Source organism: Pelophylax lessonae, assembly GCF_965119305.1.
Source record: "Pelophylax lessonae genome assembly, chromosome: 3".
Taxonomy (NCBI): domain Eukaryota; kingdom Metazoa; phylum Chordata; class Amphibia; order Anura; family Ranidae; genus Pelophylax; species Pelophylax lessonae.
The window spans coordinates 39,160,600-39,175,493 of record NC_138770.1 but is presented as its reverse complement, the minus strand read 5'-3'; the positions used below and the strand labels follow the sequence as shown (position 1 = coordinate 39,175,493).

At 44.2% G+C, this 14,894-nt stretch overlaps 3 protein-coding genes across 3 annotated transcripts in view; 2 read left to right on the top strand and 1 right to left on the bottom strand.

Moving 5' to 3' along the window:
• Positions 1–14,894, bottom strand: part of LOC309550685 (uncharacterized protein) — a 903,485-nt gene that overhangs the window by 283,973 nt on the left and 604,618 nt on the right. The gene's annotated exons all lie outside the window — the stretch shown is intronic.
• LOC309550007 (uncharacterized protein) overlaps positions 1–14,894 on the top strand; it is a gene marked incomplete at its 5' end in the record, with an annotated part of 46,514 nt that overhangs the window by 4,347 nt on the left and 27,273 nt on the right. Inside the window, one exon of the mRNA XM_082250481.1 lies at positions 571–798. Within this exon, the coding sequence (XP_082106607.1) occupies positions 571–798 (228 nt within the window). The remainder of the gene's footprint in view (positions 1–570; positions 799–14,894) is intronic.
• On the top strand, positions 2,784–5,843 carry LOC309550009 (uncharacterized protein; the record flags this gene model as incomplete). The annotated part of the gene is made up of 2 exons (XM_082250482.1): positions 2,784–2,791; positions 4,454–5,843. The coding sequence occupies 2 exons, from the start codon at positions 2,784–2,786 to the stop codon at positions 5,529–5,531; spliced, it is 1,086 nt and encodes a 361-aa protein (XP_082106608.1). The 3' UTR covers positions 5,532–5,843.

Sequence of the window (14,894 nt, the reverse complement as noted above, 5' to 3'; positions counted from 1 at the left end):
TCCCTAAAACTTGAGAGACACAACATGCAGAAGATTCTAGAAGTCACCAAGAAGATGATGGAGCTGCTGACAGGAGAGGTGAGCGGTGCTGGGAATTCTGGGACATTATCCAGTAACAGACAAGGGATGTGTCTGGATTGTGACTGTATCATTGTGTGTGTCAGGTTCCTATAAGGTGTCAGGATGTCACTGTCTATTATTTAGAAGAACATAAGGATCTCTACAAGAAGGTCGTGATGGATAATCAGCCGCCCCTCACATCACCGGGTAAGAGGAGACTTTATTGTAAAGGAGAGAGCAGTACGGAGGATCCACCTAGATCCCCCATCATCTGATAAACACATAGAAACAATGTATTCAGTCAGTGTGTGTGTTTCCTACAGATGGATCCAGTAATGGGAACCCACCAGAGAGATGTCCCCGTCCTCTGTATTCCTGGGATTCCACACAGGAAGGTCACACCATCCCCCACCATCATCAGGTAGATGAGGAACAATCACTGATAGTATCATTAGGATCTGTACATTATCTGCATTGTTACCATTGATGTCATTTTTATTATATATTAAGAGTGGAAACCTGAAAGATTCTGAAGTTGGGGACAAAAAAGTGATAAAAAAGGAGGATGATGAGGATGGGGTGATCGAGGAGTCAGAATCTCTAAAAGAAGACAAAAATCTGTACAAGGACATTATGGTGGAGTCATCCAGCTACAGAAACCCACCAGAGAGATGTCCCCGTCCTCTGTATTCCCGGGATTCCACACAGGAAAGTCACACCATCCCTCATTGTTACAAGGTTGGTGGGACTGAGCATCTAGAGCATGGACTCGTAGAGATGATATGTGGATTTTTTATGTGAGCTTTTATTTTAGTCTACAGATGATATTTACTCTAATTTTCTTTATTTAGAGTGGAGATCCGATCGATATAGAATTTGAGGTTAAAGCAGAAGAGAGGTATGTGAGGGATTATCAGCAGTCTATGGAGGAGGATGGAATAACGGGGACATTTATAGAAGAGGACACTCCTACAGAGATCAGCACAGGTGGGTCATTAACACTAACTACATTCCTCCACCCATACTGCTCACTGATTGGCCCAGAGTAGGGCAAGGACTGGGAGATATCAGCCTGTAATACCCTGGTCACTTTCCTGAGCTGTGTTCCCCAACCTGTATTCCTGTATTTCTCTCGGATAATCTTCCTTCTCTGTGCTGCAGACATAATTTTTGTATCTAGACTGGATTTATGGAGATTCGGGGGTTCAGCTGGCAGCAGAATGTTGATTTCTGCCATAAGCGTTGCTCAATTTAGGCACCCAGGACATGTGTCTTGGGTCTTCTTCCCAATTCCCGGGTCTAGCATGTTCTCTGACAGAACAATTCTCCCAGGGTTACTTGGCCTGTTGTTAGCTGGCTGTGGCGGATGAAGGGATATAATGTATAGCAGGGTTACCAATATTGGCCAATTTACAAACTGTCCATACAGTATCTCACAAAAGTGAGTACACCCCTCACAATTTTGTAAATATTTTATTCTATCTTTTCATGTGACAACACTGAAGAAATGACACTTTGCTACAATGTAAAGTAGTGAGTTTACAGCTTGTATAACAGTGTAAATTTGCTGTCCCCTCAAAATAACTCAACACACAGCCATTAATGTCTAAACCGCTGGCAACAAAAGTGAGTACACCCCTAAGTCAAAATGTCCAAAAATGTGAGGGGTGTACTCACTTTTGTGAGATACTGTAAATGTCTGTTACGAACAGCAGCCGCCTGTAAAAATTATGGCCACAGGCGGGCACCTGAGCAAGTAAGCATTCTTATGGAGGAGGTCCGCCAGTCGCCACACAGTCTCTCTGGGGGGTGGTTCACTGATGTAAAGGGAGAGGCAATACACTAAGGTAAGGGGGGACACTGATATAGAAGTTCCCCCTTATATCAGTAACCCCCCCCCCCCCCCCGTTACCGTCATGTTTTCACTCTGCAGAAGGTGCTTTGTAGTCACCAAAGACCCCCCCCCCCCGACATCAGAGTGCCCTGTGTTCCCCCTTAAACCAGGGTCCTCAAAGTTCCCCTTTATATCAGAGTTTGCATGTTTCCCCCTTGCAATGCAAGGGGGAACTCTGCAAACCCTGATACAAAGGGGAACACTGTGGTGTAAGGTGGGGGCTCTAATGACCAGTGATGACCTTACATCTGAGTTCCCCTTTACACCAGAGTCCTCAGCGTTCCTCTTTACATCAGAGTTCCCTTTTACATCAGGTTCCCTCCAGTTCCCTCTTGCACTGTAAGGGAGAGTCCTGCAGACTCTGATGTGAGGGGGGGGACTCTGGGGAATCTTGTTTAAGCAAGGGGGGGCTCTGGTGACATGAGACTCCCTTACATCAGTGTTTCCTTTACATCACAGACGGTCTGCAGGGTTCACCTTTACATCAGGATCCCCTTTACATCAGGGTCGGCAGTGTTCCCTTTTACAATGTAAGGGGGAATCCTGCAGACCCTGATGTAAGGGGGAACTCTGTGGAATCTTGTGTAAGGAAGGGGCGGAGCTATGGTGACCCCCTTACATCAGAGTTCCCTTTGCATCATGGACGGTCCGCAGCATTCCCCTTTACATCAGGGTTCACAGTTTTCCCCTTTACATGAGGGCCCGCAGAGTTCCCCTTTACAATGTAATAGGGAACCCTGCAAAATCTGATGTAAAGGAGAACTGTGGAGTCTGATGTAAGGGAGAACTTCGTGGACTGTGATGTAAAGGGGAAACTCTTTGGACTGCGATGTACAGGTGAGCTCTGTGGACTTGTGTGTAAGGGGGGACTTTGGTCACCAGAGATCCCCTTACATCAGAGTTTCCCTATACACCAGAGTCTGCAGCATTCCCCCCTACATCAAACTCCACAGAATTCTTTACATCAGTAAAGTCCACAGTTTTCACTTTTACATTTAGGGTTCGCAGAGTTCCCCTTTGCACTGTATAGGGGAAACCGTGCAGACTCTGATGTAAGGGGGAACTCTGCGCTGGGGTTTATTAACCTGATTATCATGTAAAAGAAGAAATATGGTTTTTGCCTTTTGTTACACCTTAACCACTTCAATACCAGGCACTTTTACCCCCCTCCTGGAAGATGTTAAGCACATTGCTAATCACACTAGCTATATGTCTATAGCTTATATATTGATATTTGCACTTAAAAAAATCATTTTGGCTAAGTTTTTAATTGTCAGTAAAAAATTGGGCTTTGTCAGTAAATTTTTTGTGTCATGTCAGTAAATTGCACTTAGGTAAGTTGACCATCTTGCTGTATAGTCTCAGACCCAAGTCACTGAGTGCAGTCTCAGAAGATGGGAGGCAGCAGTGTGGGACCTCTGCAACTTGTCTCATGTAAACATTTAATCTTCCACTGATTAGTAAATACCAATATTATGAGTCCTGACCCTTACACTATATAATTTATATTTTACATTACATACTCCTGACCCCTGCACTATATACTCTATGTTGTACATACATACTCCTGACCCCTGCACTATATACTCTATGTTGTACATTACATACTCCTGCGCTATACACTCTATGTTGGACATTACATACTCCTGACCCCTGCACTATGATATATATTTCACATTATGTGGCCTAAGCCTATACAATTTGGTACACATTACATAGACCTGAATTCTGCTCTCTTCCCCTCCACCCACTGCTCTTTACAAAAATATGTATTTCCCTTTGTTACACCCATTTCCTGCCAGCTGGACATTTTATATTTGATGATTTGATTGGAGCACAGACTTTTACATGTTGATAATAATGTGATAACATCCTCAAACGTTGGAACCTTAAACAGAAGGTGATAATGAGGGAGGAGTCAATAACCCAATGATGGTGATTTTCAGGATCAGTCCAGTCTTCATGTTGGTTGTTCTCCCCCCATCCTCACTCTCTGACCTCACAGCGGGGCTCAGCCCCGCTGTTATTCATGACTAAATCATGGACTAAATAAGGAAGTGCAGGACTTCTTGTGTTGGGAAGATGGCAATGAGTGATAGCGGAGGTGGGGATACTTGTCCTATAATCCCCTCATCACTGTCACTCCTATAAAAGACAGCTCTCGTTGTTTCCTCACTCTCTGACTAAGGTCTATGAATAAAGAAATGAACTGGTAGGAGATCAGAGGACCTATTTACTAGTTACCTTGAGGGTGGAATTGTAAGATCCTCAGAGACAAAGCTGCCTGATGTGGGCGGAGTCCTGGTTTAGGGGAACCAATCTGCTCATGTCTAGTAATAATCTTTTTATTTCTATTTTAGTAGATGGACGGGAGATGAGGAAAACCTCAGAGGATTGTCTCACTTTGTCTCCAGACTGTAAAGTAGAAGATGAGGACATCACACAGTATAGTCCAGGAGAAAACCCGGCTACCTCAAATGTCCATCCGGCATCACACAGTGTAGATGGACCATCGTATTCCTCTTATTCTGAGGAACCTCAGACTGTGAGGGACGGTGCCGGACCATCGTATTCCTCTTATCCTGAGGAACCTCAGACTGTGAGGAACGGTGCCGTCCTTCCAACAGATAAGAGGCTTTTCTGTGCTGAGTGCGGGAAGTGTTTCGATTTTAAATCCAAACTTGATATGCATTTAAGATCTCACACGGGGGAGAAGCCGTATTCCTGTCCTGAGTGCGGAAAATGTTTTACAGTAAAGTCCAGTCTTCACAAACATCAGAAATTGCACACAGGTGAGAAGCCATATTCCTGTTCTGAGTGCAGGAAATGTTTTCCACAAAAATCACAGCTTGTCACACATCAAAGGTCTCACACGGGGGAGAAGCCATATTCCTGTCTTCAGTGCGGGAAATATTTTTCAGACATGTCCAATCTTAACAGACATCAGAGATTGCACACAGGGGAAAATCCACATTCCTGTCCTGAGTGCGGGAAAAGTATTTCAAGGAATTCCAGTCTTTCTATTCATCAGAGATTGAACACAAGTGAGAAGCCGTATTCCTGTTTTGAGTGCAGGAAATACTTTGTACAAGATTCACAACCTGTCAAACATCAAAGGTCTCACAAGCGGGGAAAGCCACTTAACTGTTCTGAGTGTGGGAATTGGTTTTCAGACAAGTACTCTCTTTACAGACATAAGAGATTACACACTGGTGAGAAGCCGTATTCCTGTTCTGAGTGCGGGAAATGTTTTGTTCAAAAATCAGATCTTGTCACACATCAGAGATCTCACACGGGGGAAAAACCATACTCTTGCCCAGCATGCAGGAGATGTTTTTCACAGAAGTCACATCTTTGCAGACATCAAAGCTTGCACACAGAGAATAAGCCGTATAACTGTCTGGAGTGCGGGAAAGGTTTTTCAGACAAGTCTATTTTTTACAGACATCAGAGATGTCACACGGGGGAGAAGTCACTTTCCTGTCCTGAGTGTGGGAAATGTTTTTCAGGGAAGTCCAGTCTTTCCAGACATCTGAGATCTCACACGGGGGAGAAGCCACTTTCCTGTCCTGAGTGAGGGAATTATTCCTCAGTGAAGTCCTGTCTTCCTGTACATCAGGGATCCTACACAACCCTCGAGGTGTATTAGTGTCTTGAGTGCGGGAAATGTCTTCTATATGAATGTTGCTGGACATGTGGGGAAGAAGCACACCCTGATATACACCTCAGATATACTCCATGGCTGATCTTCATCATGTAAGAAACACTTCATAAGAGATCAGAGATCACCAAAGACATGGATGAAGTGTTGTCCCGTGTTGGCCATTGATAGCAGGAGAAAAATAAAAATGGAGTCATTACCTTTCATTGGCTGAGTACATTTTGTGGTGTAAACTTTCAAAAAAACTGACACACATTCGACCAGCCGTGATAAATATTGACTGTATTTTATTTCATCCAGTGATTTCCTATGATTATTAGCACCATCTAGTGGCAATAATGCGCCACTGCAGTATTAATATTGTATTATAGCTACTAGATAGAGCTGACGATCATAGTAAATCACTGCGTTCATTTAAATACAGAGAACATTTGACACAGCTGGGCAAGTTCTTGTTGCAATTGGCCAACAAATATTTCATAAATAGATCTTCTATCTTCTTCTATCAGGTGCGATTTCAAATAAATAGCCAAAATCATACTTATGCACTTAAAGTGATTATAAAGTCACGTTTTTTTTTTCTTTTTTTTTTTTTTTTAATAACAAACATGATATACTTCCTCTGTGCAGTTGGTTTTGCACAGAGCAGCCCGGATCCTCCTCTTTTCAGGTCCCTCGTTGCAAGCAGGTTGCTATGGGGGCACCCGAGCCGAGCTGCAGCTCCGTGTATCCATTTAGACACGGAGCTGCAGTGCGGCCCCATTCCCTCTCTCTTCTGATTGGCTGACTAACTTTGACAGTGGGGGGAGCTAATGGCGCTGCTGCTATGTCTCAGCCAATCAGGAAGGAGAGTCCTGGATGGCCGAGGAACTCGTGGACATTGCTGCACCCAGAAGGCTTTTTATCTCAATGCATAGAATGCACCTTCTGCCTTTATAACTCCCTTAACTACTTGCCGACCAGCCACCATAGTTTTACTGTGGCAGGTTGGCTCTATTGCACGAAACGACATACCTGTACATCGTTTTGTGCAATAGCCAGTGAGGGCGCGCGCTGATTGGCCAGAGGCAGACCGTGGTTCTGTTACAGATGAACACAGATCTTCCAGCACTTCGTAAATTACATTTTCTGAGAGTTCTTAGATCATTTTGTAATAGTATATCTTGATGATACTCTCATCTTCTCTGCTTCCCTGGAGCTTCATCGGGTGCATGTAAAAAAGGTTTTGGCCACGCTAAGGCTACCCGGACTTTATGCAAAGGCAGAGAAGTGTGAGTTTGAAAAGCTGTCCATCCAGTTTCTGGGACTGATCATCTCCACAGAGAGGATCTCCATGGACCCACAAAAGGTGGCTGCTATCATCAATTGGCCGGCTCCCACTGACAAGAACAGCATCCAGAGGTTTGTCGGGTTTGCTAGCTTCTACAGAAGGTTCATCAAGGACTTTTCTACCATCATTTCTCCCATTACTCAGTTAACCCGTCGGCAGGTCCGGTTCCAATGGTCTCAGGAAGCCCAGTTGCCATTTGATCAGCTTAAGATTCTCTTTACATCCGCCCCCGTACTGCAACATCCAGATCCAGCTTTGCCCTATGTCCTTGAGGTAGATGCCTCTGAAGTCGCCACAGGAGCCATTCTGTTCCAACGTCAGGGGCCCAAGGCCCTGCTCCACCCAGCTGCTTTCTTCTCCAGGAAGATGAGTCAACCGGAGAAGAATTATGATGTGGGTGACTGGGAGCTACTAGCCATCAAGTCAGCACTGGAGGAACGGCGATACCTGCTGGAAGGCGCTATGCATCCCATCATGATCTTTACAGATCATAAGAACCTGGAGTACCTCAGGACCGCCAAGCGACTTAGACCACGGCAAGCTCGATGGGCTTTATTCTTCTCCAGGCTGATCTAGGCACATTTATTAAGCAAGCCTCTGCCCGATACCCAGAAGCCGAAACCCTTGCATTAAGAAAAGACGGAGATCTCTTATGGCATGATGACAAGATTTTCATCCCTCCTGAAGTGACACCCCAAGTCCTGAAAGCTTGTCATGACCACCTACTTACAGGTCATTTTGGAGTCTGAAAAACATGTGATCTTATTCAAAGGTCCTTCTAGTGGCCCAACCTTAGACGGGATTGCAAAGATTATGTGGACTCCTGTGTGACCTGTCTCCGCAGTAAAGGCCACAATACCAAGTCTCTGGGCTTGCTGAGACCTCTCCCTGTTCCGGAACAACCATGGAAGATGATATCAATAGATTTTATTGTTGACTTATCCCCTTCAGACGGATTTACCACTATCTTGGTGATAGTTGACAGACTGTTCAAAATGGTTCACTTCCTACCCATGGTGAGCACTCCCTTAGCTAAGGATACGACACATCTATTCATTAAAGAAATTGTTTGACGGCATGGATTGCCAAACAGTATTGTGTCCGACGGGGGTGCAGTTCACTTCCAGATTCTGGAAATCATTCTGCAGGACTCATAATTCAAGTCTGTTTGTCGTACACATACCATCCACAAAGTAACGGACAAACAGAAAGGACCAACCAAACATTAGAGCAGTACCTGAGATGCTTTTCTTCTTTTACTCAGGACAATTGGGCATCTCTTCTTCCATGTGCCGAATTTGCCTATAACAATTCAGTTCACGCTTCTACAAATCAATCCCCATTTTGGGCAAATTAAGGGTTCTATCCCTCCTTTTTGCCAGACATCATCCCAGATGCTTCAGTACCTTCAGTCCAGGATAGGTTGGCCTTCATACATTCCAACTACCAGACTCTTAAGGAAGCAATACTGAAGGCCCAGGAGGATTACAAGCTGCACTTTGACAAAAAGAAGAGGGGAAATCTTATGCTTAAGGTTGGAGATAAGGTTTGGCTTTCCACAGCAAACCTCAAGCTTACTTGTCCCTCTTGGAAATTGGGTCCAAGGTTTATTGGACCTTTTGAAATCAAGAGGGAAATGAATCCTGTGAACTGAACCTACCACGCTCCTATAGGATACATCCAGTCTTCCACGTCTCCTTACTTAAACCAGCAGTGGCTAGTTCAATTTCTGACAGGGAGGAGCCACCTCCGCCTCCGGTTACAATGAGGGAGGGCACAAAACTTGAAGTGGAAGCCATCATAGATAGTCGAAGGAGAGGAAGACAAGTGCAATAACTCATTAAGTGGAAGGGGTTCCCACCTGAGGAAAATTCATGGGAGCCAGCGAGTAATGTACATGCCCCTAAACTTCTTCAGGAGTTCTTCAACAGGTTCCCAGAGAAACAGGCATGCTTGGGCATCCAGAGGTTGCCCCTCTGGGGGCACTGTCAGGGAAGAACTTGATTAGAAAATGGCAGATATGCCAGTGCCCAAGATGGCTGCGCTAACGCGCGCATGCATGTTACCATTAGGTTCGCAATGGTGCATTGGCGTTTGCGGTACGTCCTAATTAGCGCCAATTACCAGCTTCCACTGCCTGTATAAACTCAGCACTGGCTATCATTCATTGCTGGATTATCTTCAGCTAGTACCTGATCTCCTTGTGCCTTGAAACTTCAGCTGGATTACCCGTTACCGACCCGGCTATCCTTGGCCTGCTCTGGCTCATCTCCTGGCTCTGAATCTGGCTTGCCCTACGGACTTTCTTCTGCCTGCTCCTGGTTGTCTTCTCGTGTTTGACCCCGGCTTGACCCTGACTACTCTACCTGCCTCTGTTTCTGATTGACCACCTGTGTTTGACCCTCGGCCTGGCTTCTGACCTTGATTGCCCTAACCTGCCTGCACTTCTAGTGATCCAGTGACTGTGACCATCTTATCCACTACAGATCCGATTCCTGAAGCAGCTACACCTGCAGGCAACCCGTACACCTTTGGGCACAGCACCCTCTGTTACCATCTCCAGGGGTGCTCTGCACTCAGCCCCAAGGGGAGCCCTCTCGTCACCTCAGCCTCCAACCAGGTTTGTGACACCTTGTCGTTGTGATAAGATGTTGTTTGAGGTCAGGAGGCTGGCTGCCTCTATGAAGGAGGGGGGTCATCTTTTTGATCTACAAGAAGGGAGAAGAGAGGGATGTTTAGGAATTGGCACCCATTAACTTTCCTAAATTCGGATTACACAATTTTTGCTAAGATCCTGGCTGACTGAATGAAAGAAGTGGTTAGCAGAGTGATAGGAGATTGGCAGGTGTGTGCCATCCCAGGGAGGAGGATCGTGGATATTTTGATGCTTCTAAGAGATCTGGTGTACTATGCTCAATGTAATAATTTACCTCTTGCTGTTGCGGGGATTGATTTGAAAAAGGCCTATGCTAGGGTGTCTCACCGCTTTATGTGTTATGCGTTGACAAAGATGGGCTTCCCAGGGGAGATCGTTAGAATGGTGAAGTGCTTGTATGCTGGGGTGAGTAGCAGGATCCTGATAAATGGGATCCTTTCTGAACCCTTTGATGTGAGATCTAGGGTAAGACAGGGTTTGGCAAGGGCGGAGTTGCATTTACAACTGTTCGGGAGTGTGGCTGGAATGCAATTGGAGCAAGAGTTCAGTTTGTACTCTGAGTGGGTTGTACGATGTGGCTTTGTCCAGGATAAAGAAGGTGGATATCATCGATGTTTTGGGTATCCATTTTGAGAGGAATCTGCGAAACCAGGAGAACGCTGCAAGATGCGTAGGGAAAATATCAAAGAAGCTGGAACTGTGGAAATTGCACAGGCTGACGCTGTCTTTTGAAAACCTTAATTGTTAAGGTGATTTGCTTACCTTTATTGTTGTATTTTGGGCTCATTTTTCCTTTTATTTAAGAGATGGCTGCAGAAAATTTTGAGGCTGGGTGGTGGCTATGCAAACCTGCAGGAGTGATGGGGGCTTGGAAGGTTAGTACCGGCTGGAACAGAAACCGGGGCGCGCACAGGCAGTTGGGGCATGGGAGTAATTCCCCCAGGAAAGGTGGGAGAACCCATTACCTCCTGATTTGAGTGGTCTACCTTGTCTGGCCACGGGCTGGAAAGGTAGAGAGTCCGTGATGTCTGTGCCTCTGGGAGTGGTCGCCCCAGAGGTGCTCTTAGTAACAATTGGGTGTGGGACACCAATGTGTGAACCGACACATGGTCACAGCTCCAAACACTTTTTCTGCACTGAGCCTTTTAGGGCTGGGACTTTTGGCTAAAGTCCGGGGCAATTTTTGTTACCAGGCCTCAGGGCCCGGCCAGTCCACTGACATGCACGGCCACTTATTTATTCATTTATTTTCTCCAACGTTTTGTCACCTTTCACTTATGTGTGTGTTTTCTTATCACTAGGATGGAGGGTGTGAGTCCTCAGGCTTGCCCTGAAGTCTAGGGGGAGGATGTGTGGCCCTCAGGCTCCTTCCTCTGTCCCTGGGGGGGGGGTCTCTCTTTGGGAGAGCCCCTCGACCAAGTATTCGGGTTCGGCTTCAGCTGGCCCAGAACGGGGTCCGCCAGGCCTTCTGGCTAGGTGGACTATTGGAAACCTTTGTCCCTGTCAGAAGCTTTGCTGACCGGGGGATCAGGGTAGAGGTCCTACCCCTTTATGCACTTTGCAAGTAATCACATGCACCTTTTTTTTGTTCACATACAGGTTTTTTTCGTTTCAGGTTTTTGCACCACCACGAATGAAAAAAAAAAAAAAAAAAGATATATATATATATATATATATATATATATATATATATATATATATATATATGACACATGAGAGCATTTAAACTCCTGTTATGTAGTTCTATTCTTTGTTAGGGATGGATGGAATGTTGGAGAAAGATGCATTTTACTCTGTAGTTCTCCTTCATTCTGGGGAACCGAGCAGATAGGTTGTTGGTTGTCATACTGTATGTTGCCATCCTTCTAATCAATAGATTGCTTAACTGCCTGAATATAGAGTTGCACAAGCGTGAAACTGAAACCTAACCTCTTCATGGATTTTTTACTCGAGCAGGAACAGTGGCTGGAGTGATGCCTAGAAGCCTCAGGGGAATAGCTGTCCTCATTCAGTTGTGTATAAAGCTTTGCAGCACTCTTTTACCACCAGTAGGGGTCTGCTATGTATTTTGGGGGACTTTTGGGGGCTGTGTGCTATTTTTTCTTTTAAAAAAAGAAACTGGAGGAAAATGTAATTTACTGGCAATTTAACACTCTATCGCTTTTTAAATGTCAGCGTTAAAAAACTCAGTGTTCCCGGCCACATGGAATTTATAATAATATTTTTTTGCATTGGTACATGTTTCCCAGGGCAGAATGCATCTCCCCTCCCCATGCTTTTTTTGGAAACCCCCTTGCCTATTAGCCCAGATATTAGACAGATATACATTTCCCGATGCCTCATGTTGCACAGAATCCTCATGTTCCCCGATACGAGCTCATACATTTTACTTGTTCAACTTTCCTTTTCTTGGTCTGTTTATTGGTCCCTTTATTGGTGACCAATGGGGGAAGGATCCCTTTATATCAGTGGTCAGTGGGAGAAGGACATTTTTACATAATCATGAAATTGTTGTTACTGAGAGACAGAAATTGTTCAATGCTCAAGGGACTCCTAGAAACCTTTGGAGGAACCCTGGCTGGGAAAGGCTGGACTAGGCAATAATATATTTCTATCCCCCTTGGTGGGAGTGGAGATGACCCATCTATAAGGATATACAGTACATACACACACAGCACAAGACCGTGTTCACACTAAGACATTTCTCGGGGCTGCAGTTCCTCTGAGCTCCACAAGGTGGTTATCTCAATTTTACCCAGACAGGAAGTCTCTATGGAAGACAGACAGGAAGTGATGTCAGGTACAGACAGGAAGTGATGTCAGGTATAAATAGGACATTTCGGGTGAGTGGTGAGTCGGGAGGAAGTAGAGAGGAGACCTTTCTGGAAGTGACAGCAGAGGAGGTAATAAGATCTTATTTTCTATAAGGCACTTGCAAATAGACTGAAAACCCGACAAACCAAATCACTATTTTCCTCGCTCAGACAAGCTCGGACTAATGATAAAATCACACACCCCCAAGACATAGCAAAAATCTCCTACCTTGGCATTCTAATCACCCCCCGCATTTCCAACCTTCTATATGAAAACCTCAAATCCCTAAAACAAAAAATCTCTGATGATTTCAAATCTATGTCCAACATAATTCTGACATGGGGAGCTAAAATGGCAGTAATAAAAATGATTATCCTACCGCAAATCCTTTATATATTCAGAGCTCTACCCGTCTCAATGCCCAAATCTCAATTTAAATCTCTCACCACCCTTATCACAAAATGTATATGGTCAGGGAAAAAAGCACGTTTAGCTTACAAAACACTTACAGCCCACAAATCTATGGGAGGTGCAGGACTACCTAACCTCCAAGCATATTGGTGGGCGTCAAGATTAGACCAAATCAAACATTGGTTCATAGACCATGAAAAACCTAAGTGGGCCCTATTAGAGGAACATCTAGTCCCAACTAAAAACCTGATACATCTACTCTTGAGTGATCTTTGGATCCCCTGGCAATGGACGCATTTACTGATCACTATTAAAGCCTCACTCCAAGCCTGGAGAGCTATCTCTAACATATCAACAAAAACAAACACCCTCTCCACCCACAACCTCCCCATTCAACTACTCGACCATAAAATTAAAAAATTGAACACAATAGAGCTGGGGAACTATGGATTGTCCTCAACCTCACAATTCTACGCTGAGAAAAAACTAAAAAAAACAGAAGAAATTCTAGAAGAATTTTCCCTCCCCCAAAATCTGTCCATTACCATCTCTAAAATAACATTGTTATTGGCAAAACACCCGATCATAGATCTACCCACCAATACCCAAGTATGGAAATTCCTCACTACGTTTCCCCTCCAAACCAAAGGAATATCTGTCTTCTACTCCATTCTAATGGCCAATACCCTCACCACAAAATCCTCACACATGGAAAGATTCACTAAACCTATCTTTTACTCTTAAACAGTGGCTAAAAGCACTCATCTCCATTCATAAATTGTCACATTGCACTAACCACTGGGAGATGATGACAAAAATTACCAACAGGTGGTACTTCACACCATATAGACTGTCTAAAATGAACCCAGCTATATCTCCACTTTGTTGGAGAGAGTGCGGAAAAATTGGCACACTTCAACATATCCTTTGGGAATGCCCATCTTTAACAAGCTTTTGGAATGCCATATTTTAAATGTATAGCGTCCACCACGCGTATGTTATCCCCACCTAGACCAGAATTGGCCCTTTTGAACCTCAACTTAGAATACTATCCGCCCAATTTCCGACAAATAGTTCTTCACCTCCTCCTAGCTGCCAGAACTTTAATAGTGCGTAAATGGAGAACCATTGAAACGCCAAATATTTCTGAAACTATATGTTTAGTGAATGAGAATTATAAACTAGAAAAAGCTCTTTCTCTGAATAATTTATCCTACCACAAATTTAAAAAAGCCTGGTTGGCGTGGCCCTATAGACCACAGTAATGATTTAGCAATTTCATACTCAATAAATGACTATGTTTTGTACAATGCCGACTCGGCGACATTGTTCCCCTTGGGGCTCTGGGCCGGGTGGACGGGAGCTACCCCTTCCCTTCTCTTCCCATTTGGAAGTTTGAACCATAGTTCCACCATTAAATATATATTTTCTCCTATGTATATGTTCTCTCTTGCTTATATATTTACTATTGCCATCTACTATTGTAATATTTTAATGACAATCTTTGAAATGAAGCTCCACTACCCGGTTTCTACCCCTGTTTTTTACATCCAGTTGATGTAACTTCATTGTTATTGTCTTTTTTGATGAAACCAATAAAAATGTATTGATTGAAAAAAAAAAAAAGATCTTATTTTCCATTTACACCCAGTAACCCCCCCCCCCCGTCATGTCCGTCCTCTTCCTCCATAGTCACTGGGACGTCTTTTATCTCCAGCAGATGATGATACACACATATATAGTGTGGAAACCTAGACTAACCCCTTCAGGGGCAGAACATTTCCCCACTTACAGGGCCGAAATACTCTCTTCATTTTGGAGATAAATTCTAGTAATTCGGTCCTCTCTAAACAAACATTACTGACAACAAATAGACAAGACAATGACCATCCCGACCATACATGGCATACAAAGGGCAATTATTACACTACACAGGCAGCCAATAGGCAATCATTACAAAACGCTGCCAACACAAGTGAGCATGTATGTGGATCGTTCAAATAGATGTTACGAATATAATAAGTATCATATGGTAACAAATTAAGACAAAGTCCCAAAAAGTGAAAAA